General features: G+C 34.2%; 1 protein-coding gene across 1 annotated transcript; it reads right to left on the bottom strand.

Annotated features, from left to right (window-relative positions):
• Positions 1 to 3,102: 3,102 nt before the first annotated feature.
• LOC131856596 (uncharacterized) lies at positions 3,103 to 4,587 on the bottom strand. Its single transcript, XM_059208438.1, has 2 exons — positions 4,498 to 4,587; positions 3,103 to 3,603 (listed from the first exon to the last, which is right to left on the bottom strand). Exons 1-2 carry the CDS (start codon positions 4,585 to 4,587, stop codon positions 3,103 to 3,105), a joined length of 591 nt encoding a protein of 196 aa, XP_059064421.1.
• Positions 4,588 to 25,402: the final 20,815 nt, after the last annotated feature.

Below are 25,402 nucleotides of genomic sequence, written 5' to 3'. Positions count from 1 at the left end.
GTAACATTATTAATTTAATATATTTTATCAAATATTAAATATTTTTTAGTTATTTTTGTTATTATTTTTAATTTAACAAAAATTTAAAATTTAATTTTTGTTAGAATATATATAATATTTATTTTTATATCTTTATATGTAATAAAGTTAAAATAGTTTAATATTATATTATAAGTTATCTTTAAGAAAAATTATATTAAGGGAATTGATTTAAGAAATTTGATTATCAATAATATTATTGACACTTGTTGTAACGATTACCATTGAAATAAGAAAATAAATTTTACATATAATGAATTTACGTGTTCAAATAAAAAATATAATAATAATTTTGACAATTTTACATAAGATGATTTATAATATATACACATAAAATTGCATTTTAAATAGAAAAAAATGTCTTTATCCTTGTATAACATGAACATCAAAGATTAAAACTATCAAGAATTCCTACTGACAAGTGCTCACAAGGATGAGAATATTATAGAACATTTTACTTCTTAGAGCATTTTACCTCCCAATGAAGCTGTAACCGCTTCAATATTATTTGAATGAATAATTTCTGACCCTACATGAAGGTCCTAGCAAACTAAAAATGACAAATGTGATGGAATGTGGTATAAAATGATATAACATTTTATTTACAAAACAAGATGCTATTGTACTTATATCATGATATGGTAGAGAGAGAGAGAGAGAGAGATAGAGAGAAATAACCAAATCGTAACTATTAAGTTAATGATTTGCAAGCTTTGGCTAAAGCATCTTTATAAGTCATGTTTGCCAAATAGGTTAATAGTTGAAATCTACACTTCTCTGTTATTCCATTTTCAACATTCATCCAAACATCATTTACTCATACAAGAAAAATAGCTCTAATACACAAATATAGTTTAATCTTTATTAATTTGATAATAATTATTTTGACACGGAATAGCTACAAAATATGAAAAATTTCTCATACAACACATAAAACATTCTACTCTTGATACTTTCATTCATGTTACTAATGATTCACATCCTCATAATATTATGGCCCATGCTTTTCCTAATGGAATATCACTAAGAAATCTATATTTTCTTTTATGAAGGGAATTTGATCAATATCAAATTTTTTATCAAGTCTTAAATTGAAAATTTCTTAATACAAATATTATAAATAGAATAACTACTAATTTATAACATTAGACTAGGAATATTAATAGACATTTATTCAATATTAGTAAATATAAATTTGATTACTTAAGTAAACATTAAAGATAATTTAACTATTATTTTTATGATTAAATTAAATAATCTATCATTGATTTAAATTTTTAAGGATAAGAGGTATATAATAATGAATACCTACTAGATAACTATCAATTAGCAACTATGATCTTCACTTCATAAAGCATCAATGCCTATGCGAAAGGTTAAAAAAGAAGTAGTAACTTCAGGTAAAGATAATTAGTTGATAGGCTATTTTTACGTAGGCATAGCCCACCGGAACCGTCTCACATTGGGCATATTGAGTTTTTCTACATTGCTAGACTTTATTTTGCATTGTCAGGATTCTATACCCTCCGACTACTGACAAAATTGTTGCAAGGAAGACTGCGGACATAAATCTATGACATTATTCAACGCACATTTGTTCTGATATCATGTTCGATGATGTGGACATTAACAGTAGAAATAGTGATGCTCGGATGACAGGTTCGACTAATTAATGTGGACTGAATAGTGATGCTATAGAGTCAAGTCTTCCATCCTCATGTGATTTTTACGACTCACTGTTGATCACAGAGTGTCATTAACAGAAAATGTATTCTTCAACGACGGGCTTTCTTTTTATTTTTAAATAATTAATTTGGTGAATGTGCGGCAGAGCTTCTAAATTATGTTGACGAGGAGTCGCGAAAAAACTGGCTCGGTTGCCATGCCTTGCATTCGGCTGCACAACACAGCCACTACATTTCCAACAAAAAGAAACAACTTATTTTTCTCGTATATGCCTTCACATTTTGGTCTTAAAATACAAACCAGCATAATGGTACCAAAATGTGAAGAAATACGATGAACAATATATGAATTTGGTGGAAAATAGTGCAATAAGGTTAATATATGAAGATAGTTTTCCCTCTATTATTCATTGTATGTGAAAATACTTAGCTAGCAATCATTATATTTACAGCAGTAATGAAATGATGGCTTGTACGTGAAAACACCTGTAGCTGCCAATACTTAGCTAGCAATCATTATATTTACAGCAGTAATGAAATGATGGCTTGTACGTGAAAACACCTGTAGCTGCCACTACATTTCCAACAATAGAAAAATATAGAAAAATAATTTGTTACACAAACTAAATAATCTTTATTTATTTATATATATATAGAGAGAGAGAGAGTATAAAGTTAGGGACTATCAATTTAATGTCCACATTTCGAAGTAGGTTTCTAAATAGTTTCCTACAAATTCCTCTTTTGTATTTTGAAAGTATCATAAGCCTTTTACTTGAGTGGTGTTACCTACACTAAGAGAGTATTTTGTTTTGGATCGGTAATAGGTCAAGGCCTTATAATTTTTAATTATTATAATAATAAAAAAAATACACCTCCATTCAATGGGCACCAGTAGGAAAGAATGGAGGGAAGAAAACCTCCAGTCTTGTCCAGTTTCAAAAATAGGCAATTAGATGTCAAGGTTGACAAATATTTGGAGCCATGAGCTGCACCATTGAAGTCTCATCTTATACTTGCAACCATGGAATTTCCATAAATGGTTGAGCCTGATTGCAATATCAGGTTGTTGAGAGCCATCCCAGAATATTCTGGTATCATATGCGTTGTATGTGATGCTGAGACAGGCTTGATTTGCCAGTTCTCTGGAATCATTTTAATGTGAAGAACTAAGCAAAATAGGAAAATCCCAATTGGAAGTTTCCTGATTCACAGATTGGAAGTTTCTTGATTTACAATCTGTTATTTTGAAATGTTGCAGTCATATTCAAGTTACTATGCAACCTGAATTCAATGGAAGGCAAATGCAGAGGCCATCGCCCATTTGTTACTATTTCCCCAAATAACTAACAGCTAGTGTATCTTTTCAAACACTTTGTTATCCATAGGGATAGAGGTTGTCCTCCCACCAATAAATCTTCCCCCCCTCGGCAGCTACTTTGGACAAAGCATCCGCTTTTGTATTAGCTTCCCTGTATACATGCCTTGCACTGAAGCTTTCCAGTTTTGATAGGTTCTTGAGAATGCTATCTAGTAAATCTTGCAATCTCCAGTTTGGGGTGCTTTTTGTCTTGATTGCATTAATGGCAATTGCAGAATCCCCTTCAATAATTATATTCCTAACTCCATGATTGAGGCAATCTGTGAGGCCCAGTTGAAGAGCTTTGAATTCTGCAATATTGTTGGTATTAGGGGGTATTGGCATGGCAATCCTGTCTACTTCTCTTCCTTTGTGGTCTCTAATCACATAGCCTATGCCAGTAGCACCTGGGTTGCCTCTTGAGGCACCATCAAAGTTAAGATTTAGCCACCCTTGATTCGGTGGAGACCATTTGGCATTCTTTCTTGCAATAGGGCTTGTCCCTATAGAGGGGGGATCCTAATTCCATTCCATTTGAACCTGATTTTCTCATCCCAGGCTATGAATACCCTCCTAAGATTTGGGGATGCTGCTAACCTGGAGTTGGTAATCTCAACAATAGGGGCTTCTAATGAGGCGAGTACTGAGTCTACATTTCTAGTTTTCTCCTCAAAGAGTCTTATGTTCCTCTCTTTCCAAATCTCACATAATAGGCATGAGGGGGGTATTTCCCAAATAAATCTTAGAGTGTTTTCCTTATATTTCACTAGCCAGCTTCGAAAGAGAGAGATGATGTCATTCGATAAAGCTGTTATCCAGCCCAATTTTGCACATAACCATCTCTAGCATTTAGAGGTAAAGGAGAAATTCAATAAAAGGTGGTTCACTGTTTCCTCATGACCTTTGCATATGATACATCTGGAAGGTCCTTTATACCCCATCCTTTGGAATCTTTCTGCAGTGAGTATCTTGTTAGAGTAAAGGTTTTAATTTAATCATGTTGATTAAATTACCTTTATTCCTCTCTTAAGATTTCACTTTAGTTTGCATTTGTGACATTTAATAATTATATTAATTATTAAATGTCTACCTATTAGGGTTTCTTTTAGGGTTGCACAATATCCTTTTATAAGGATTCATCATTGTAATTTATCTCTCTCTTGGATGAATACATTTTTCAGCTTTCAGAGCACCCTTGCTTGTTTGTCTCCATCTCTTCTTTCTGTGACAGGTTATTTGCATGCAGGTGATCTTTGGGGTCTGTGAAGTTGGCTTTCTCAACTTCTACATGGTATCAGAGCTCCAGACTTGCTACTTCCTATTCGTCTTCTGAAGAATTTGGAGCTACGAGGGTTAGATCTAACTTTCAGGTTATTTGCATGCAGGTGATCTTCGGGGTTAGCTCCTGGTCACCCAGAGGACCAGGGGCCCATTTTTTTTAAGCCCCTGAGGGCTAGCAGGGCCGTTTGGGTCTTTTTGGAGCTGTTTTACCAAATCGGGCATAACTTGGGCGTCCGATCTCCATTTTTCGAAAACGAATAGGCATTGGAAAGCTGGTTCTGAGCCCGATCTAATTGATGCAGGTCTTTTTCTCTAATTTTGCCGTTTTACAATGTTTTTTGCCAGTCAAAGTCAGAACAAGTTTTTTGCACTCTCGGAGCCATATCTTTTGCATACGGACTCTGTTTTTCGCAAACGAATAGGCGTTGGAAAGGGGTTTCTGTGCTCTTTCCAGATCTGTCATTTATTTTTCCAGAATATACACCAGGTACATTTTATTTAGTACTTTGTGTTTTCACACATCTCTCAATTACTTGGACGTTTCAGACTTGGAAATGATTTGTTTGCGTGGGATGGCTTTATTTGATCTTCTTTATCAGTATTAAAGTCATTTAGTCTCAGATTTGTTAATTTGAAGAGTTATCATGGGTTTTTCTACTCACCCTTCAGTTGTATTTCTAGAACGGGGTAATTATGAGTCATGGGCAAAGGGCATACTTACACACTGTAGGTGGCTTAATATTTTGCCTTATTTGTATGATCTCATACCTGAACCAGCAGCTTTAGAGGGAAAACTAGCTTGGGATATCATTAGAAATCACATAGTAGGAGTTATTTTGTCTAGTGTTGATTTTGACACTGTGTCGGCTATATCGGGCATTGATTGTCCTCACTCACTTTGGACACGTCTTTGGGAGATCTATGGAGACCCCAGTCTTTCTCCATTCCCAAAGGATCCTGCTTCAGATTGTCTTGTACCCACTGGTTGGAGAGATAACACACCTTTTGATCATGATACTTTAAAGGAACTTCAATATTTAGACACCCTTACATATTCCGATGAATCAGAGGATTGTCTCACAGTTCCTACTCTTTAGACTGAGATTATACATGTATCAACATCATCTCCTTTTGTTCCTGATCAGTTTGATATTGCCTCTTCTTTGGCTCCTATTGATTCAGCTAAGCTGGACATCATACATCTTTCAGACATGGCTACTTGGGATTCTTATCTTGCAGGCATTTCGTCTTTGTTTGTAGAGTCCTATATTGCAGACTTGGAGCATTACTTTGAGGATTTTCAGCTCCTCTTTGTTGACAGCCATATTCCAGCTGTTAGCCCACCATCATCTGTGCATTCTGAGGTTGTAGTTTTTGAGTCTTCAGTTCAGTTTGGATTTGACATCTTTTGTTTTAGTTCAGATAGAGGGATTCTTCAACATCCTATTATGGCACACATCTTGAGATAGATTGATTCTTCTCTCTTCACAGGGTTTATTCATCTTCATCCTTTGGATCCATTTCTTCCCAAGGGGAGGAATATTATATGCCACTTCAGGATCTCTTTCTGGATTCTACCTCAGGCATCCATATGTGCGACAGGAGTTTCTTCATTGTGGGGGGGGCTTCTAGTCTCTTTCTTTTTCTCCTATGGAGACCATTGTATATGTACTTATATGATAGAAGTTGTCTATGGGGGGTATCATGTTATCCACCTCCTATCCTTCTGTTATTAGTGCATTTATTTCTTTCATCTCTTTTTGGAGTAGAGTTTTTCCCATGAGGTTTTCTCTATTTCTCCACTTTACAGAGATTTGGTTGTAATTGGGTACCTGATCAGGCCTTGTTGCCGAGACCCAAGTTTACTTTCTTGCATTGTAGTTACCTTTGCTTTCTTGCACATGTTTGTAACTGCACTTTTGCTCATCTTAAGGGGGGGTGTTAGAGTAAAGGTTTTAATTTAATCATGTTGATTAAATTACCTTTATTCCTCTCTTAAGATTTCACTTTAGTTTGCATTTGTGACATTTAATAATTATATTAATTATTAAATGTCTACCTATTAGGGTTTCTTTTAGGGTTGCACAATATCCTTTTATAGGGATTCATCATTGTAATTTATCTCTCTCTTGGATGAATACATTTTTTAGCTTTCAGAGCAACCTTGCTTGTTTGTCTCCGTCTCTTCTTTCTGTGACAGGTTATTTGCATGCAGGTGATCTTCGGGGTCTGTGAAGTTGGCTTTCTCAACTTCTACATATCTTTCCTTTTGTAGCCAACCATGCAAGGATGCCTTCTTTAGGGACATCCCTACTACTCCAGAAAATCTTTTGTGGGATTTCTTGGTTCTCCTACTCTCCTTGTCAAGCTAGAAAATTATAACCATCCTTTGCATTATATTGGCCAGATTTAGAGGAAATCCAAACAAATGTATCCTCTTTGTCCCTAAACTGGAGTTTTCTATCTTTAAGGAGATCAAATAGTTGCCTTAGCTCAATCAAAGGGTTAGGTTGAGCTTCTAGTTGTTTGCAACTTTAGCCTTGAATGCTTTGAGGATTGTGCTTTATTACATAGTCACTGACTTGTAGGCCCCAATGTTTTTTTAGCAATTGCTTGGTTGCTGGAACAGTTATAACACTATCAATGCTTGGATGCCCTGCCTAGGAGACCTCCTAGAATAGGCAAGAGTTTCCATTATGTATGCCCCAAGAGATTGCATTTTCAATTAGACTTTTGCATTTTAGAATGAAATTCCAGATCCTGGATCCTTTTGGGTGGGAGTTGGATCTTAGGAGATTTTGAGGATCTCCATCTGTTAGGTATTTTCCAGTGACCATCTTAACCCATTTGGTTTTTGGATCTTCAAGAATTTTCCATACTAGCTTGGCACCCAAGGCCTTGTTCTAAAGTTGAAGGTTTCTAACTCCTAGACCTCCTTGAGTTTTTGGTTTAATCATTTTATCCCAGGCTATAAGAGCTATCCGATGCTTTTTTTCAGAGTTCTGCCAAAAAAAAATCCTCATTTTTTTGATAATAAAGGCATTTACACCAAAGGAAAGGGATAAAAAGGATAAAAGATAAATCAAGAGAGTTGTGATAACTGTTTGGAGCATGACCAGTCTTCCTGCCCATGATAACCACTTTCCTTTCCGTGAGTTGATATTTTTATCCATTTTGATTTTTAAAGGGTTCCACAGTTTGAACTACTCAATCCTTTGTCTATAGGTATGCCTAAGTGAATGCAAGGGAGATTACCTCATTTACAATTGAAGATTCTTAAGATCTTGTTCTCTAGTGGAGGTGGTGGGGAGAAGAAGAAAATCTCATATTTCTCTCTGTTAATTCTCTAGCTTGAGGCTCTCCCATAAGCTTCCAGGATTTCTTGAAAGAGAGAAGCTTCCTTTACCTTAGCAGCCCCAAGGAGAAGAGTGTCATTTGCAAATTGCTGGTGCAGGGCAACAAAATTGGTGGTGATCTTGACTCCTACTAAATGTTTGGTGGGTAAGTTGGATTTGATCACATGGCCTAAAGCTTTTGCCATTAAAATGAAGAGAAAGGGGGAAATTGGATCACCCTTCCTGATGCCCTTTGAGGATGAGAAGAAACCTTCTGGTTTACCATTAACTAAAATTGAATAATTTGGTGTGGATAAGCACTCAAAAATCCAGTTGATCCATTTTTTGTTGAAACCGAAGGCTTGAAGAATTTTGCATAAGAAAAGCCAATCCACATTATCATAAGCTTTAGAAATGTCTAATTTGGCAATCATAATTAGCTTCTTTGTGTGTTGCAAAGTGTGGATTGCTACTTGAGCTATTATGATCCCATCCAGGATTGAATGACCTAGAACAAATCTTATTTGTTCTTCTAAGCTTATGTTGTCCATAAGAGGTTTCAACCTATTAGTCATGACCTTGGAGAGGATTTTGTAGATTGTGTTGCAGATGGATATGGGTCTTAAGTCCCCTAGACTAGAAGCTTTCTCTTTCTTTGGAATGAGAGCTATAAAAGTGTTGTTGACCTCTTTAAGTAGGTTGTCTGATTTTTTGCTAGTTCTAAAGCATCTACTAAATCTTGTCCTATAATCTGGCAGCATTTCTTGAAAAAATCAGAGGGAAAGCCATCTGGTCTAGGGGCTTTGCTTGAAGGGAGCTGATTCAAAGCTTGAGTTACTTCCTCTAGGGAGAAACTTTCATTTAGTCTTATGTTTTTCTCAGATGTGATGATCTTTAGGATCATTGACAGAAACCTTTCATGTTCTCTAAAATGTGACCCTTCTTCATTGTTAAGCAATTTTGAAAAGAAAGAGATTGTTTCCTTTCTAATCTATTTTGGATCATTATGGAACTGATTATTATTGAGTTCCAATCTTGAAATTTTGTTGAGATTTCTATGAGTTTTAGCCACATTGTGGAAGAATTTGGCATTTTTCTCCCCCTTGAAGCCAATTTTCTCTTGACTTTTGCTTCCAAAAAATCACTTGTTTTGAAAGGATTTCCTCATACTCTTCAAGTAGTTGTTTTCTAACTCAAAGGTTAATTGGGTCATTCCATCATTGAGGATTATGGTGTTCATATTTTCCAGCTTTTCTTCTAAAGATGCTTTTATTGCAAAGATATTTTTGAAAGGTAGAGCATTTTGCTGAAGCAACTTTTTCTTTACATACTTTAATTTGGAAATAAAGCAGTAAAGTCTTGATCCTTAAAAAGAGCTTTCTTTCCACCATATTTCAATCAAAGATGCAAAATTTTGGTCTTTCATACACATGTTCTCAAATCTAAAAGGTGTTTTTCCAACTTCCAAATCTCCCTTGAGAGTGGGCAGAATGGGAAAATGGTCCGAACCTGAGTGTGCCAAAACAGAGCATTACATGGAGAGTGGGAAGGCGGAAAGGTCTCATTGGAAAATGAATCTATCTATTTTCTCTAAAATGTTGCTAAAACCTTTTCTCCTATTTGTCCAAGTGAAAGAGTTTGCCCCTGTTTCTATTTCTAGGAGCCCATTCATGTCTATCCAATCATTAAAGTCCTGTTGTGACCTTCGTAGTCTGATAATACCTCCTCTCTTATTCTGAGATTTCTTGATGGCATTAAAATCCCCTCCAATGAAAAGAAGAGAGTTTGAAAACTAGGTAATCAAAGAGTCTAAGGATTGCCAGAGATTCCTCGTCCATAGAGGGGATATGGGGCCATAAATGTTAAGAAGATGAAATATTGTATTAGTATGTGTACAAGTAATTTTGTCCAGGAACCCACTCCTACATGGTGCAACTCCCTCTACTGTCACTGGATTAGGTTTCAAGGCAATCAATAGCTCCCCTGATGCTCCTTCTGCTAATACAATTGTCTTCAAACAGGTCTGAAAATGTTTGCTAATAACATAACCAAATTGAACCGCTTGTTGGGAATCAAGCTTTGTTTCTTGAAGAATGGTGATTTCTGCATTAACCAATAGAATCCTTCTCTTGATTACCCTCTGCTTGTCAGGGGCATTGAGGCTCTTGACATTCCATGACACATTTTTCACTGTTGTTCGGGAACGGGGGCTCCCTTCCCTACTTTGAAGAGTTCTATAATCTTGGTTTGGTTCTCTTCTTCTCCTACAGAACTTAGTTTCTCAATAAGAGATTTCCTACCCTTCTTTTATTGTGTGAGGCCAAAGTTCTATTTCCCCTTGCCATCTATTAGTTGTTTAAGTCCTGGTTTCCTCTTTTCTTTTATTTTGGAGTACATATCTACTAGAGGGATATTCATAACTAGGTCAACATCTTCCATATCTTCCTCATATTTGTGAAGAAGTCGAGTCTTTAAGTCCACGTTTATTTCCAGACTATGGGGCAACATAATGGGAGAGTCAAAAAGAGGATTTGGAGATTCCAAAGAGAGATTTAAGCCCTTTTTAAATGAGAAAGTTGTGTCTGTTGAAGGGGAGTTTAACTGACCAAACTATTCTAACCTTGAGGCTTCCTCAGTGATGCCAAAAGGTTTTAGAATTGGCCATTCAAATTGTTGATCAGGAAGCTTCTCCTGATCCAAGGGTGATTCTCTCTCAGAGTCCACCCTATCTTGAATAATGTCTCTCATTATAGTCTCCTCCTCCAATAAAATAGCTGAAATGCCTTTGTTAGAGGTAATTTGAGCTAGATTTCCTCATTCTTGATCCTTACAAGCCTTACTTCTTTTTTTTGGAGGTCTTTTTAGAGTTTTGGGAGAGCACATGAAAAGATCCCATGTTCAACAATGGAAGATTCTTTTGGCCAAAAAGGCTTCTAGTAGTTTTAAGGCTATTGACTTTAGAAACTAGAGAAAGAGAGAGAGAGAGGGTGGGGGGGGGGGGGAAGTAGGGACAAGTCGGAGGAGATCCTTCATAAGAGAAGAAAGAAAGGAAGGAGGGGAAAGGGGGCTTGGGAAAAACTAAGGGGGAGCCTTCAAAAGAGAAGCCCAAAATAGGAGGAAGCTGAGCGAAGTGAGGTAGAGGCTGGGTTTTCATTTGACCAAAGTTGGAAGAGAGTGAGATTTTTTTCCCATCCATGGAACTACCAAGGGAAAGCTAATTACGAAGAATGCATTTGCTCAGGATTTGATTTCCCAAATGCTTAACCATCTACCTACATCTGCCCACCTCCGATACTATTTCCAGTTCACTGTAGAAGCCTCGTGTCAAATCGATTTCAACATATATGTTGGCCACATCCCCTTTTAGGACATGTAAGATATATTCTTCAATTCCTATCAGAGAGCCAAGGGCATCTCCAATCTTCAAGAATGCATTGAAGCACCAAAACTCTGAAGGTAAACCCACTAAAGAGAGCTAGACTGGTGTTTTTTGGAAGACATGTTTTGCAGGATCTTAACCTGGCTTCCAATGTAGAAAATGAAAAGTCAAGCCTTTGTAAAAAATGGGGCTAGAATGGAGAATACTTTCCTTTAGAGTGGAATCTTCACATTCAATGAAGAAAAAGTCATTCTAGAGAGGCTGAATAGAAAGCATTCCTGGGAAAGTATAGGTCCACCATGAAGTGGTTTCTATGCTTTTTCCTCGACAACCACACCATTGCGCAAAGAGGGAATTCTCCTAGTAGCAACCAATCTTTAGGTTCATGGTTGTCGAAGGAAGGACAAAAAATTTGCTTCCCATGTTTTTCCTTTTCCATAGGTGGGAGGTTGAGTCAACTATTGTCATTTGTTGGCTTGCCTTTCCTTTAAACGCTCTAGGAAACTTAGGCTTTCAAAAAAATTGCTGAGAAGAAAGTGGGTTACTGTCGTGCCAGGGTTTCTTTTGCCTCAAAGAAATGGAGGACCAGTTAGGTCTATCATTTTGTTGCTTCTGAACCGGTAGGGGGATAGAATTTGGGCCAATAGCCACTCTTTGAGCCCAAGTATCCAAGTGGTGGAATTTAATCTAAAACCTTTGATCACGATGGCTCTTTGCAAGCTGCCATGGGTATTCGGCCTTACCACATATTTAGATTTGAACCTAGACATTTTATTTTTTTGATCACTTTATACAATTATTTTAAGTGTTCTTGCAGACTAGACAAAAGATGTAGAAAGGGTTTCAGTTTTCCTAGGAAGTGTTTGAAGGTCACAACATATAAGAAATTATTACAGAAGTTTTAGAATTTGAAGTTGAAAGAAAAAAACAAGATATCTCAAAACTACAACACACCGTACCACCTGAATTCTTTCTAAGCCGGACTCCTTGTCTCTCATGAGTAGGTGTCACAATATTGCAATTGAAGAGACAAATACAAGAAAATCAGCAACTGAAAAATCTGAAATCCATAGATCTTCACCCTACACTAATAAGCCAAGAGTTCCAAGGTCCCCAAAGTTCTATTGTCTCTTGTTTCTCCTTCCAACGTTGTGGTGTAGGGATTCTCCAAATGGCAGTACACTTCCTACCTTTACAAGCTAATGTAGCTGGCGCTAAAGCCCCAAAATCTTTAACAGTTTGCTCTAATATTTTAGGCCCGGTCTTCCTCGTCAATATTATACCCTGCAATTGACTCCCACTCACAGAACAAGGCCTTATTGTGACTCTGAAACCCATAGATCTTCACTCTGTTCTTTCTAACCTTCGTTCTCAATTTACATCTTGTCATCATCCACGGACCTCTCTCTTTCCACCTCCACTGCTTGAATATGCTCCTCTAGACCTTCCTTAGACTAAGAGAGTATTATGGTTGCATTAATAAAGCATTACAAGGGTTCTGATTTTGTAATAAAATGACTAATTGTTTCCCTGAGTACACTTTCCAATGAATTATTTAATGATAGTAAATTGTGTATTTGATTGGAACTATTCATGCCATCAGAATCTTCATTTCACATTTTTCTTTTTTATAAATATAGAGGATCAAACATTAACATAGACCACCATTGGGCAATTAAAAATATAGTATGCTGCTTTTCTAGAAATTAACAAGATAGTAAGTAGTCTTTCAATTAACATTCAACATGAGGAAAGTGTGGCCATGAAAGGAGAAAGTCATCTCATGAAACTTAAGTGTTGACATGAAATAGAGGAGCTCAAATGAGAAATGTAAATCAAAATATAGTAACACCTCAAAAACATTACATGCGTGGTTCTAGCTTATACCGAGTCTAAAATGTTAGAGTTTATACTTCTACAATGGGATTTGTATATGTAAACTTTTTTTTTTTTTAAACTAATGGTTAGTAAATTGGAAAAACAAGTTGTAATAACAAATGTTGTTCATAAATGTGGTATAATTGATTTTCTATCTATTAGAAAAACAGAGATAAGAGCAGCTAGGTATGGGTAAAGTGGTGCTATATTGACAATGATAATATAAATTTAATTACACTACATTAACTACTCAAGATAATACAAAGGGGAGAAAAAATTCCGAGTCATTAGACTCAGAAATCTTTGACAAAGCATTTGAAAGGCTGAAACTAAGTCACATTTATCTTATTGTATTGTTGACATCATTAGGAAAGTAAGAATTTAAAATCCGATTCCTAGTGTAGTCTTATATGTGTAAATATTATGCAGATGGAAAAACACATTTAAGATTATTCTTGCTAATCCCATAAATTTCTGTTGTTTTACTAATTAAAATAAGATTATGTAGCTACCTTCTTTCCATATGTAATTTGTAGTTTATCCAATTTAGAATTGATTATTTAGATAGTAATTTGTATTTTGGTTACATTAATTTATATTTGTTTACGGTCACATGAGCACTATCAACATGAAGCTTTGTAAATGTTGTTTTAAGGGAAAAATAAATTTGCTGTTAGAATATTATGATTCTTAATTTTAAAGTTGAGTGATGTTATCAAATTAGACAAGTAGTAGGAAGTGGTCAAGGGATTAATTTTATTATTTGGTAAGAAAGATTTTGAATTAAGGAATGATCAATTATGAGCATGGAATAATATTAATGTTAATAATTATAAATTAAGACATCTGAATTATTTTTAATCTTAGTTGTAATATGTATATAAAGGGTCCTTGAGATATGTATCTTGCAATAATAAATGAAATATTCTATTTAATTTATATAGGACATTTTCTTGTTTAATACTGAGATACATATATCCAAGATTATTATTATTTAATCTTCATACTCTTATGCATTCATAAATTTTAGTTGTCATATGACTATTGTAGGAAATGATTTTAGATGGTCTCCACATGGATATATTAAGGAGTTGACATTATTCATTATGCACAGGCTTAAGTTGCTAAAAATTATTAATGGTTAGATATAACTTTGATCTATTGATATTCTAGAATGATTACATGTAATTTTATATATTTCTTGTGATTGGTTAAAGTTACAATTGAAAAGATGAGATTGATTTATCCTAAATATCATTGTTTTCTTCACTATATTATAATGGTAAAGATGTAGGTTCTCTCACACTCCACAATTGCATATATCTATGTCATTGTATCATACCCATGTTGTACTACACTAGAGAGAGATTGATTTGGTTTGCAATGGGAATTTGATTAACATTCTTATAGTAGACACCATGTTGGATTATAAACATGATATATAATGATTAAATTGTATTGATAGTTGTTAGTTGTATTATAGGTATTTTTTTTATGGGTATCTAGTTTTAGAAACGTTGAAGTGATTATTACAAAGCCATCATTTTATTATTTGAAATTAAATTACATATAAAATAAATTGTTCATAATAAGTCATATGATATTTATTGTATTTGGCGTCAATATAATCTTTGTTGTAGTATATGGTTGTTACAATGATCAATCCTACACAAAAGAAAAGGGACATCAAATAAATATTTTTTCATTTTAATTAAATACTAACTGGTATACATTAAAATTAACTAGGTTATTATCCTGTTACCCAATAGCTTTCGTGGTGGTCATTTCCAGAATGTGTAGTTGATATTCATAAGAAAATCACATAAGGTAGGCTGTTGTTATCTTATAATTTTGTATGATCACCCTTTGAGATAAATATGTTTTTCATTGATTCCATTCTTGTAGACATTACTTCATGATTATAATCAATGGTATCTTGTGAATGTTCGTATGGTGGTCCAACCAGACTTGCACTCTAGTCTATATTATAATACATTATGATTGCTCAATTATGAATATATTCATATTAATTCCCTCATGTTTGTAGAAGGTTGATGGTTAGTGAACTCTTTTGTTGTTGGTAATCTTTTGCATGTGTTTGAAAACCTATGAATAGTTATTTTGAGAAACATTGAGAAGAGTTTGTGTGTGACTTATACTTATGGTTGAATTATCCAAGATTTTGTCTCTGTCTCACTTAAGTGGGTGGCAGCCGACGAGAAAACTATTTGGGGAGCTAGACCCTAGAAAGGGTTGCATACCCACTCTTATACTTTATTAATAGATAGGTTATAAATTGTTTTATGAAATACAAAGTCTCTGAGCTTTCATGTAGGCAAGGCCATCTGTGATGAGCCCTCGAGACATTAGGTTTGGCCCCTAGGTCTTGTCTTTGTGAATATTGGTTGAACTACCTCTACTTTCCTAATAACACACATTCCTTTCTTGTTTATGTAAGTTTAGTACTTGATTACTATATGAATGAATCCTGTTAAAAGGATGCTACATTTTACAATGATGGTCATGTATGTCATTACCCACTAACCTTATGTTGAAAATTTGGACATCTAGATATCTTGCTAGTACAGTTTTGGGTGGAAAGGAAAATGCTTCACAATGGAACGTGGGAGAAACTTGCGTAAGAAGGGGTTATGTTGCATTGAAATCTGAAAGAAGCATTAACTTATTGCCCTATCATTTAACCTTGGTTGAAATGGTTACTTGGAAATTATTGTTATTGTTGGTATTCTTAGAAATGTAATTATGTTGTTATTTAAAGAAAATATTGTAAAAAAAAGTTTGGTGTAGTTTATCTGTGTTTTGTTTCATCTCATAATTGTGTATTCTTTAGGTATTACTTGTTCATGGAAATATTATGTTAATTGTGACAATATTTTTTAAAAAAATTGTTAGTTTTGTGTTATGTTCACTTGTATAAAAAGTGGGTATGACACAATGCATACATTTCTAAGTTTCACTTATACTTACATGACTACTATTTTTATTTTTAAAATCTTATGTATTTGTCTTATTATATCTATTACTCTATTAAAATGACAAGTACTAGCCACTATGTGGCACTTATAGTAAATGCAAATATTGTGCTTTCCATTGTCCGTCCTTAAGATATTGGTGAAAAAGGTATGTTGTTTTTCCTCCCATTTCTTTTCCCTCAAACTTTAAATCATAGATGACAACATTAGTTTCAAAGTGTAGTAGAATATGATTTTTGGAAAAAAAAATTGATGGATATTTGAGGTCATGTTTATATTTTATCTTTTATCAAAAAAATTAATTTTATATATTTAATTTTCTTTTTATGTAAAAATAATTGTAATAGTTGTATATAAGGATAATTTTATTTATCATCTTTTTATTCATTTTTCAATATTCTTTTAAATCACAAAATAGATGTTTAGTACACTATTGCATTCGAGCTCTAATACTATAACAATTTTACCAGGACAAATCAAGAGTCAAACACATGACCACTCTTTCACTATTAGGATGTGCTACCACCAAATTAGTGTTTTTCTTGCTGATCAATAATTTTACACTTTAAATAACTCTTTTTAATTTTCTCTCTAAAGAATATAATATTTACATAAAACCTCTTATTAAAACTTTCAAATCCAATTTATAAACGATAAATTTAATTACTATTATCTTCCTATCAATTACAAACATAAGATGGTATAAATTCACCTTATATACATAAAGATGAAGCTGTATTTTAATATAATATGTTTTTTTCTTTTAATAAGATAATACAAATTTCAACTATCAAGCATATAGTATCATTCGATTTGTATTAACCATGAGAACATTTTAATCAATATATTTAAATATCTAGCTAAGAACTCATCACTCAAATATTAACATTTCCTAAATTTTTTACTACTTTGTATGTTTAAATCTTGTTATTTTTTATGAGGTTGGTAATGAGTTATTCTTTATTTATATAAATTTTAGATAATAAGTAATATTATTAATTTAATATATTTTATCAAACACTAAGTATTTTCTTAGTTATTATTAATTAAACAAAAAATTTAAATTTAAATTTTTAAGAACATATATATATATTATATAATTTTTTAAATCCTTTTATATGTTATAAAGTTAAAATAGTTTAATATTATATTGTAAGTTATCTTTAAGAAATATTATATTAAGTGAATTGATTTAAGAAAATTGATTATCAATAATATTATTGACGCTTGTTGTAAAAATTATGATTGGATTAAGAAAATAAATTTGACATATAATGAACTTACGTGTTCAAATAAAAAAGATAATAATAATTTTGACGATTTTACATAAGATGATTTACAATATATAAACATAAAATTGCATTTAAATTAGAAAAAACTGTCTTCATTCTTGACAAAGCAATTTGTTGAGGTAAATGCAACTTACATTGGGCTCCAACTTACAGTTCGTGGAGGGCATAAAAAGGCATAGCTTGAAAGTGATTCACTTAATATCATTAATTATCTGATTAAAAGGACACCTCCACATTGTACAATCAATCGTTTAATCTAGGACTGCCTTGTTATGATTGCCAACTTGGATGAAATTTGAATAACCCATGTTTATTGGGAAGGTAATTAACCTATGGACGATGTGGCCAACTTAGGTGTGGTGTATGAGAAAATCAAATGGTTTACGGCGGGGGAAACCTTCCCAATGTGCTTGTGTGAGCTGACATGAAGGGATACTGAAGATCTTCTTTACTTCCAATGGTTGAATATTAGTGATGCCATCCTGTCACATGAGTAAAGCCATTTATTATAATAAGTGGAATTGATACAATGTTACTGCTTCCAGATTGTTCTTAGTTTCTTGGTTTTGTGTCTCCTGGTTTGGGTTTTGGATTAAGCCTATGAATTTCAAAATCAGCAAGGGCAATTTAAAAAAGAGGGGAGATAAAAATATAATGCAGATATCCTCATGATAGAAATGGGAACAAAATAAGGAAATGTGGACTAAAATTTTGGATGGCGGTCTTGAACCATACCTAAAAAAATTGCATGGTCACGATCCCAAAGCGATAGAAGGGTTTGTGAAGGGTTGGAACAATGACATTCTTAGTGCTTATGGAGCTGAATTCATAGTTGATTAGGCATTTATAGCCAAAATTACTATCTTGCAAATGGAAGGGAAAAGTTTTATAGAGAGCAGAAAGCAACGGAAGAAGCCCTATCTATTTTATTTGACAAGAAGAGTGAAAGGGACATAGTGAGGAAAACTACTAATGGAGGATACAACATAAAAGACCTGTTAAGTCTGTGGGTGGACATGGTGGAGGTGATTATGAGGTATATCACCTTGGACACCCGCTTTGTTAGTATTTTTTCCTATCATTCCACTATTTTAAATCATTTTATGCATGATAAGAAAATTTCTTTGTCATTTTATTTAATCTCTTCCTTGGAGCATAGCCTTTCCAATCATGCTAAAAATAATGATAACCCTGTTTTACATGAGAGGTTGATTCCCCTTATCATGAAATATTCTAAGATGCATGAGGTCAAGCCATCCCCTATTCATAAAATTGAAAACAACACAAAACCCTCGATTGGCTATGATGTGCATGTGTTGTCAGATACCGAATTTGAAGATGAGATGGGGTTGGGTGAAATGGCCATGGATTGGTGCGACCTTCATGTGCCAGATCATGATATTGAATAATGGCCCTTGCAGGAAGAGAGACCCCCAAAAAGGCCACTCTCGACACTAACAGCAGTAGAAAGAGTAAACCCCACCCTAGACTTGCAGCCAAAAATAACAAAACCCCTCCTTCAAAACCCTGGGAAATGGGGCCACAATAGGTCTAAAAAGAAAAAAGGTGGGGAAAGCGGTGGAGACAAAGGGCAAAGGGGAAGATGAGATTAAATTGGATATTCCCCTTAATGTGGATCAAGTGGACCCCAAAGATAGCAAAAGTGATGAAGCAGACTTTGATATGCTATTGGTGAATTCAACCACCAGTAAGTAAAAATGCTTACATTGAGTGATTAGAGAAATTATCTTCATCAAATAGGGTATAAAAGATATTATCAACACTTTTACTGAGAATCTGATGCTTGACAAAATCAATAAGCTCTTGGAAATGACCCAGAAATTAATAGAAGATGTAAAGGTCATGAAAGAAAAGCATGAAGCTAGAATAAACAATTTGGAGAAGGGTATGGATGATCTAAAGGTTGATCTCAGGGGTTTCATGTAGATTAGTAAAAAACCTATGAAGAACAATACTGAAGGCCTCAAAAAATTGAATGAGAAAATTGCAATTCATAGAGCCCATCTGCTCAATAGTATTCCACTATTAGTTGCTAAGACCAAAAAGAAAAAATTGGATATAAATCTATAGGGAGTGGAAGTGTAGGTGTCTCATAGACCATCTACCAGGACTAGGAGCAGTAACTAGGATAAAAGTGCCACAACAACCATCATGGACGAGCTTGTAGACATAAACAAGAATATAATTGAGAAAAATTTTGAGCTTATGGAAGCTCTTGGTTATCTTTTAGGCTAGTCTTTTGGTTGTTTTGCCTAATTTTTATGTTTTATCTTGTTGGGCTTTGTGAGGTGTCTCTCTTGGTTCTATCATTGTTAGGTTGTTGGTACTTTTTTGGTTTGATACTATTTTGTTTATTCTGATTTTGGATTTGGGTTTTGGGTCCCTATAAAGCCTACTTTATCTTAATAAAAAATATGAACAACAAAGAATAAACCTATCAAGAATTTCTACTCAAAAGTGCTCACAAGAATGAGAACATTATAGAGCATTTTACCTATTAGAGCAGTTTACTCCCCAATGAAGTTGTAACCTCTTCAATATTCTTTGAATGAATAATTCCTGACCATACATGAAGGTCCTAGCAAAATAAAAATGACAAGAGTGATGGAATGTGGTGCAAAATGATATAACATTTTATTTACAATACAATATACTAATGCACTTATATCATGATATGGTAGAGAGAGAGAGAGAGAGAGAGAGAGAGAGAGAGAGAGAGAGAGAGATAGAGAGAGAGAGAGAGAGAGAGAGAGAGAGATATGGAGAAAAATAATCAAATCGTAACTATTAAGTTAATGATTTGCAAACTTTGGCTAAAGCATATTTATAAGTCATGTTTGCCAAATAGGTTAACACTTGAAATGTACACTTCTCTGTTATTCCATTTTCAACATTCATCCAAATATCATTTAATCATACAAGAAAAAATAGTTATAATACAAAAATATAGTTTAATATTTAATACTAATTTGATAATAATTATTTTGACACGGAATACACAAAATATGAAATATTTCTCATACAACACAAAAAAACATTCTACTCTTGATACTTTCATTCATGTTGCTAATGATTCACATCCTCATAATAATATGGCTTGTGCATTTCCTAATGGAACATCACTAAGAAATCTATATTTTCTTTTATGAAGGGAATTTGATCAATATCAAATTTTTTATCAAGTTCTAAATTGAAAGTTTCTTAATACATATTATAAATGTAATAACTACTAATTTATAACATCAAACTATGAATATGAATATTAATAGGCATTTATTCAATCTTAGTAAACATAAATTTGGTGACTTAAGTAAACATTAAAGATATTTTAACTGGTATTTTAATCATTAAATTAAACAATCTATTATTGATATGAATTTTTAAGGAAAAGAGTTATATAGTATTGAATACGTACTAGATAAATATTAATTAGCAACTATGTTCCTCACTAGATAAAGCATCAATAAGCTATGGGCGAAAGGTTAAAAAAGAAGTAGGAACTTTAGGTGAAGGTAATTAGTCAATAGGCTATTTTTACGTGGGCATAGCCCACCAGAAGTGTCTCGCACTGGACAAATTGAGTTTTTCTACATTGTCAGACTTTATTTTGCATTGTCGGGATTCTATGGGATTCTATACGCTTCGACTAATTGCAAGGAACACAATGGACATAAATATATTGACATTATTCAACCCACATTTGTTTTGATATCATGTTAGATGATGTGGACATTAACAGTAGAAATAACGATGATTGGATGATCGGTTCGACTAATTTATTTGGATTGAATAGTGATGGTATATAGTCAAGTCTTCCATCCTCATGTGATATTTACGACTCACGGTTGATCATAGAGTGTCATTAAGAGAAAATGTATTCTTCAATGACGAGCTTTCTTTTTATTTTTAAATAATTAATTTAGTGAGTGTGTGGCAGGGCTGCTAAATTATGTTGACGAGGATTCGCGAAAAAAGTTGCGTGGTTGACATGCCCTGCATTCGTCTACAAAACACAGTTACTACATTTCCAACAACAACAAAAACAACTCATTTGTGCCATTCTGTTAAAGAACTCATTCGTCTCGTATGTGCCTTCACATTTTGGTCTTAAAATGTAGAAGCCAGCATAATGTTACAAAATTATGAAGAAATACGATGAACAATATATAAATTTTGTGAAAAATAGTGCAATAAGGTTAATATATGACGATAGTTTGCCCTCTATTATTCATTGTATGTGAAAAAACTTAGCTAGCAATCATTAAATTTACAGCAGCAATGAAATAATGGTTTTCCCTCTATCATTCACTGTACATGAAAATACCTGTAGTGGCGATTACATTTCCAATAGCAGTAAAACAATGGTTTGACCTCTTGTACCTGTAGCTACCATTACATTTCCAACAATAAGAAAAATAATTTGTTATACAAACTAAAACATGTTTACATGACAAAACAAGAGCTGCAAGCAGGGTAGTTCCTGCCAAGCAATGGCAGGCAGGAAATTTGGGTGTTTCGTTTGGTGAATCAGTAGTTACAAGAATGACGAGAAGAAGAAAAATCATTCTCTGACGGTCCTTTAAAATAATGATAGTGACAGTTCTGTCTTTGTGTATGCCCATTGTTAAGTTAATACAAAAACAACTATGATAAGTTAAATGTCATTTGCAATTACAGGACTGCAAAAATGTAAGGTCACCATGCAGAAATAATGCAAACCAATAGCCATGGACAGAACATAATCAGTGGCTTCAGAAAAGGGACATGGTTTGCTGCAAGAGAATGAATATCTTAAAGAATGAAGAATAAAACATGTGATAGAACGCAAGTTTGTAATAGGAGCAGCAAAGAAGTATGACAGTCTCTTGAGAGAAAGCATTCAAATATAGGTTCAGGCACGATAGTCCTAGACATGAAGAGGGTGTGCTTAATCTGGTTTATATTCCCCAAAAACAATTCTACTTGTAATGTGAAGGGTTCGAAGTGAAGTAACAGTGTTGACAGATAACCGGAGTACTAGCTGTATTTGCCAATCCCTCTTTTATTACTCTATGTCCTCTTATATTACTCTATATTTGTGCAGGCTATTAAATGATCCAAATTATCAACAGCCAATAGAGTCATTTCAGCAAGAAAACAGTGAAATTTTTGCATCTTCAAAATCCATGAGATAGAATGAAACGCGTTGCAATATCGACATTGATAAGGGCAAGTTTTTGCAAATAATCAGAATGTGACATGTACTATAATTCCTAGCACTCAAAGCTCTCCCTTTTGCTCATAATTTTCCATTGCAAATATATTATTGCTTTTATTACTGAAATATGTATGAAGAGGAGGGTGAAATTGAATACTAGGGGGCAACATTCAATTAATTTTATTTTATTTTTGTCTGAAATGAGGTATTACAAAAGATTACACAAAGGCCATGGACTTGTTTTGATTCAGTGAATAAGAGATTCTAATTACTTGCTATTAAGATGGTGATATCTTCATACCCTAACAATCCTGAAACTAGATGTTTTGATTCAATTTCATAAGCAATTCAATATACCAAAGATCAAGTATTAATGCTATTTAATAATAGTTAGATAACGACAATTAAGCACAGATGAAATTTGTTTATTGGCTACTATGCTAATAATAATTCCATTTCACAATGGTAAGGAAAGAAAAAGGTTCCACATAGTAGGTTCACCCTAGAGAGATATGGCAACTAGCCAATGACAAATATAAATCGGCAATACATTATAATGTTCTTCCTTTTGCCAAAAAGCATGTGACCATAGAAAAAATAGAGAAAACAAGCAAGTACATGCAATCTATAATTACAACTAGTGCAAAATGCCAAATAAAAAGGGGAGTCGGGGAGTCTTGAGATGTTAAGCAATTTAAATCTAAGAAAAAAAACAGAAACACAACAAATAGTTATAGAATTGATCATGATACATGCCTAGGAAAATAAATGAAGGATAGAGATGTGACCACAAGTAGTGTCTTTCCATTAATTGGATTTTGAGATTGTGAAGCTCAAGGCTCAAATCCTGACCCGCATTTACCAAGACACCAAAGTTCAACCTTGGCTATAGAGAAACTCAATGAAAGGTTTGATACCAATCACCAAGTAGATGCTGCCTATATTTAAAATAGTAACATACCAAGTACAATAGGTTGCTTGGATGCACACTGCCCCTTGCTCCTTCAATGGAAATTTCTATTGTCTATGTCCTTCAAAAACACTATGATTTGCATTAAGTTCAATTAACGATATATTTTTATTAGCAAAAAAATCAAATTTATCTATTCCTATGGCCTTTGTATACTAGCTTTGTTTCTAATTCCCGTACATGCTTTGTTTTTCCATGTTTTTCAACATATAGGCATGGTGTATGACCTGTCATTCATCTACAAAAGGTTTTGTATCTAGTCTTTAGACAGTGAAACAACAGGTAAATAGAGTTCTGAAATAAGTCGACACTAGTAGTTAATCAAGTTCGTCATATAGTATGTATATTAAATAGAAAAAGTTTGCAATCTATGCCAAGGAAAAATAAAATCCTTTTGTAGCGTCCTAAAATTGCGACACTTGCAATTTCGACTGCATTTCGGTCTTCACGATGGCAACACAACACGGAACCTGAATGGAGACCCCGAAACCTGTTTATGACACCAAAAACTGCATTTTCTTGCACCCTGGCCTGAACCTCCTTTGCACCCTGCTGTCCCGGGAGGTGGGACCAGAGCGCCCAGCGCCCTGGTCCCCCAGGACCATGGCGCCCAGCACCCTGGTCCCTGGCCCTATTTTGGGCCTGGTCTCCTTTGGGACTTCGGGTCTTTTTGTTTGCAATTTGGAAAATATTGTTTCCTGGTCGGCCTAAGGTTGGGAAAATTAGCCTATCAGCCCTAATTGACAAGTATATAAACTACATTTTCCTCTTTCATTTGGAGGGATAAAAAAAGCATGGAAATGATACTCAAACATTCAAGCATTCAAGCATTCAAGCATTCCTTCTAAGTCTCCATTCAAGGCTAAGTGTTGCATTCAAGACAAGGATTCAACCATTGAAGAGGAGATCACATATTACTACGACATACAACAATACAACAAACATACAACATCTATACCTTCGCACATAAGGATACAAACATCCTTACAACAAGGTTGCAGGTATGCGGCTGAAATTGAAGATCTGGAATCCTTGTGCAGAGATGAACAGATCCCCCTTCGTTTCGTGGATTTTTCGGAGGACCGTGTGCACGTTGGGCACCATCGTCCGGTCAACTTTTGCTCAAATTTGCAAGACAGTGCCGTATCGACATTTTATTGCTAATTCCAGGTCCGCAGCTTCATCCTATATCCCTATCTCAGTTTATAAGCTAATCTTTCTCACTTTCTATGCATTCTTAGCTTAATTCTTCTATCAACATTCTTTACAAAAGAGGGTAGCCTTGCTGTCTTAACCCTTGAAACTCATTTAGAATCCAATCTTGCATTGCGTGGGATTGGATCTTGTGTGTTTCAACCCCTCTTTTGAATGTAAAGTCTCCCAAGTGAAAACCATCAACCCTAGCGACCTCCCTTCTCTCTCCTCGGAGTTGGAAGAGGGGAGAGCAACTAGGGTTCGATCATTTTTCCGCTTTACATTTTGGTGAACCCAGTGTGAACATCCTTTCTGATTATTCATGGTTAGATCTGAAAATTGGATTCCTTGATTACATTTCCATGTTTGATCTTTTGCAAAATTTTAGAGGTTAATTACATAAAAACCCTAGATTTTCTTTTTAGTAATTTAACTTGTGAAATGTTTAATTGTTAATGCTTGTTTCAGATCTGCCCTTCTATTACAAATTATCAAATCATATTTGTGCTTTAATTTTGAAAATTAAGTGGTTAAGTGTCAAAACCCTAATTTTTGAAATCCTCTTGATTCAACCTTTGTCCGACAATTTCACTGATCAAAACATCTCCAAATCAGCTGTAACTTTGGATTCCGCAATAAAATCACAATATCTTTCATCCCTAAAAATTTGGAAAAAAGTTGCGAGGACCGTGTGCACTCCGAGCGCCATCGTCCCCGACATTTTTTCCGAAATTTCGGGAGCTAGATCTTACTGTATTTTTCTGCTAAAATCCAAAAT

The sequence above is a fragment of the Cryptomeria japonica genome, chromosome 7, assembly GCF_030272615.1.
Source record: "Cryptomeria japonica chromosome 7, Sugi_1.0, whole genome shotgun sequence".
NCBI classification, from domain to species: domain Eukaryota; kingdom Viridiplantae; phylum Streptophyta; class Pinopsida; order Cupressales; family Cupressaceae; genus Cryptomeria; species Cryptomeria japonica.
This window is presented reverse-complemented; position numbering and strand designations above follow the sequence as displayed.

Excerpts from the sequence above, each read along its gene's own strand:
- LOC131856596 (XM_059208438.1), bottom strand. The coding sequence starts at position 4,587 with ATGCCCGATTTGGTAAAACAGCTCCAAAAAGACCCAAACGGCCCTGCT. Across the intron at positions 3,604-4,497 it reads ATGGGCCCCTGGTCCTCTGG|GATCCCCCCTCTATAGGGAC; the intron begins GTGACCAGGAGC and ends GAATGGAATTAG.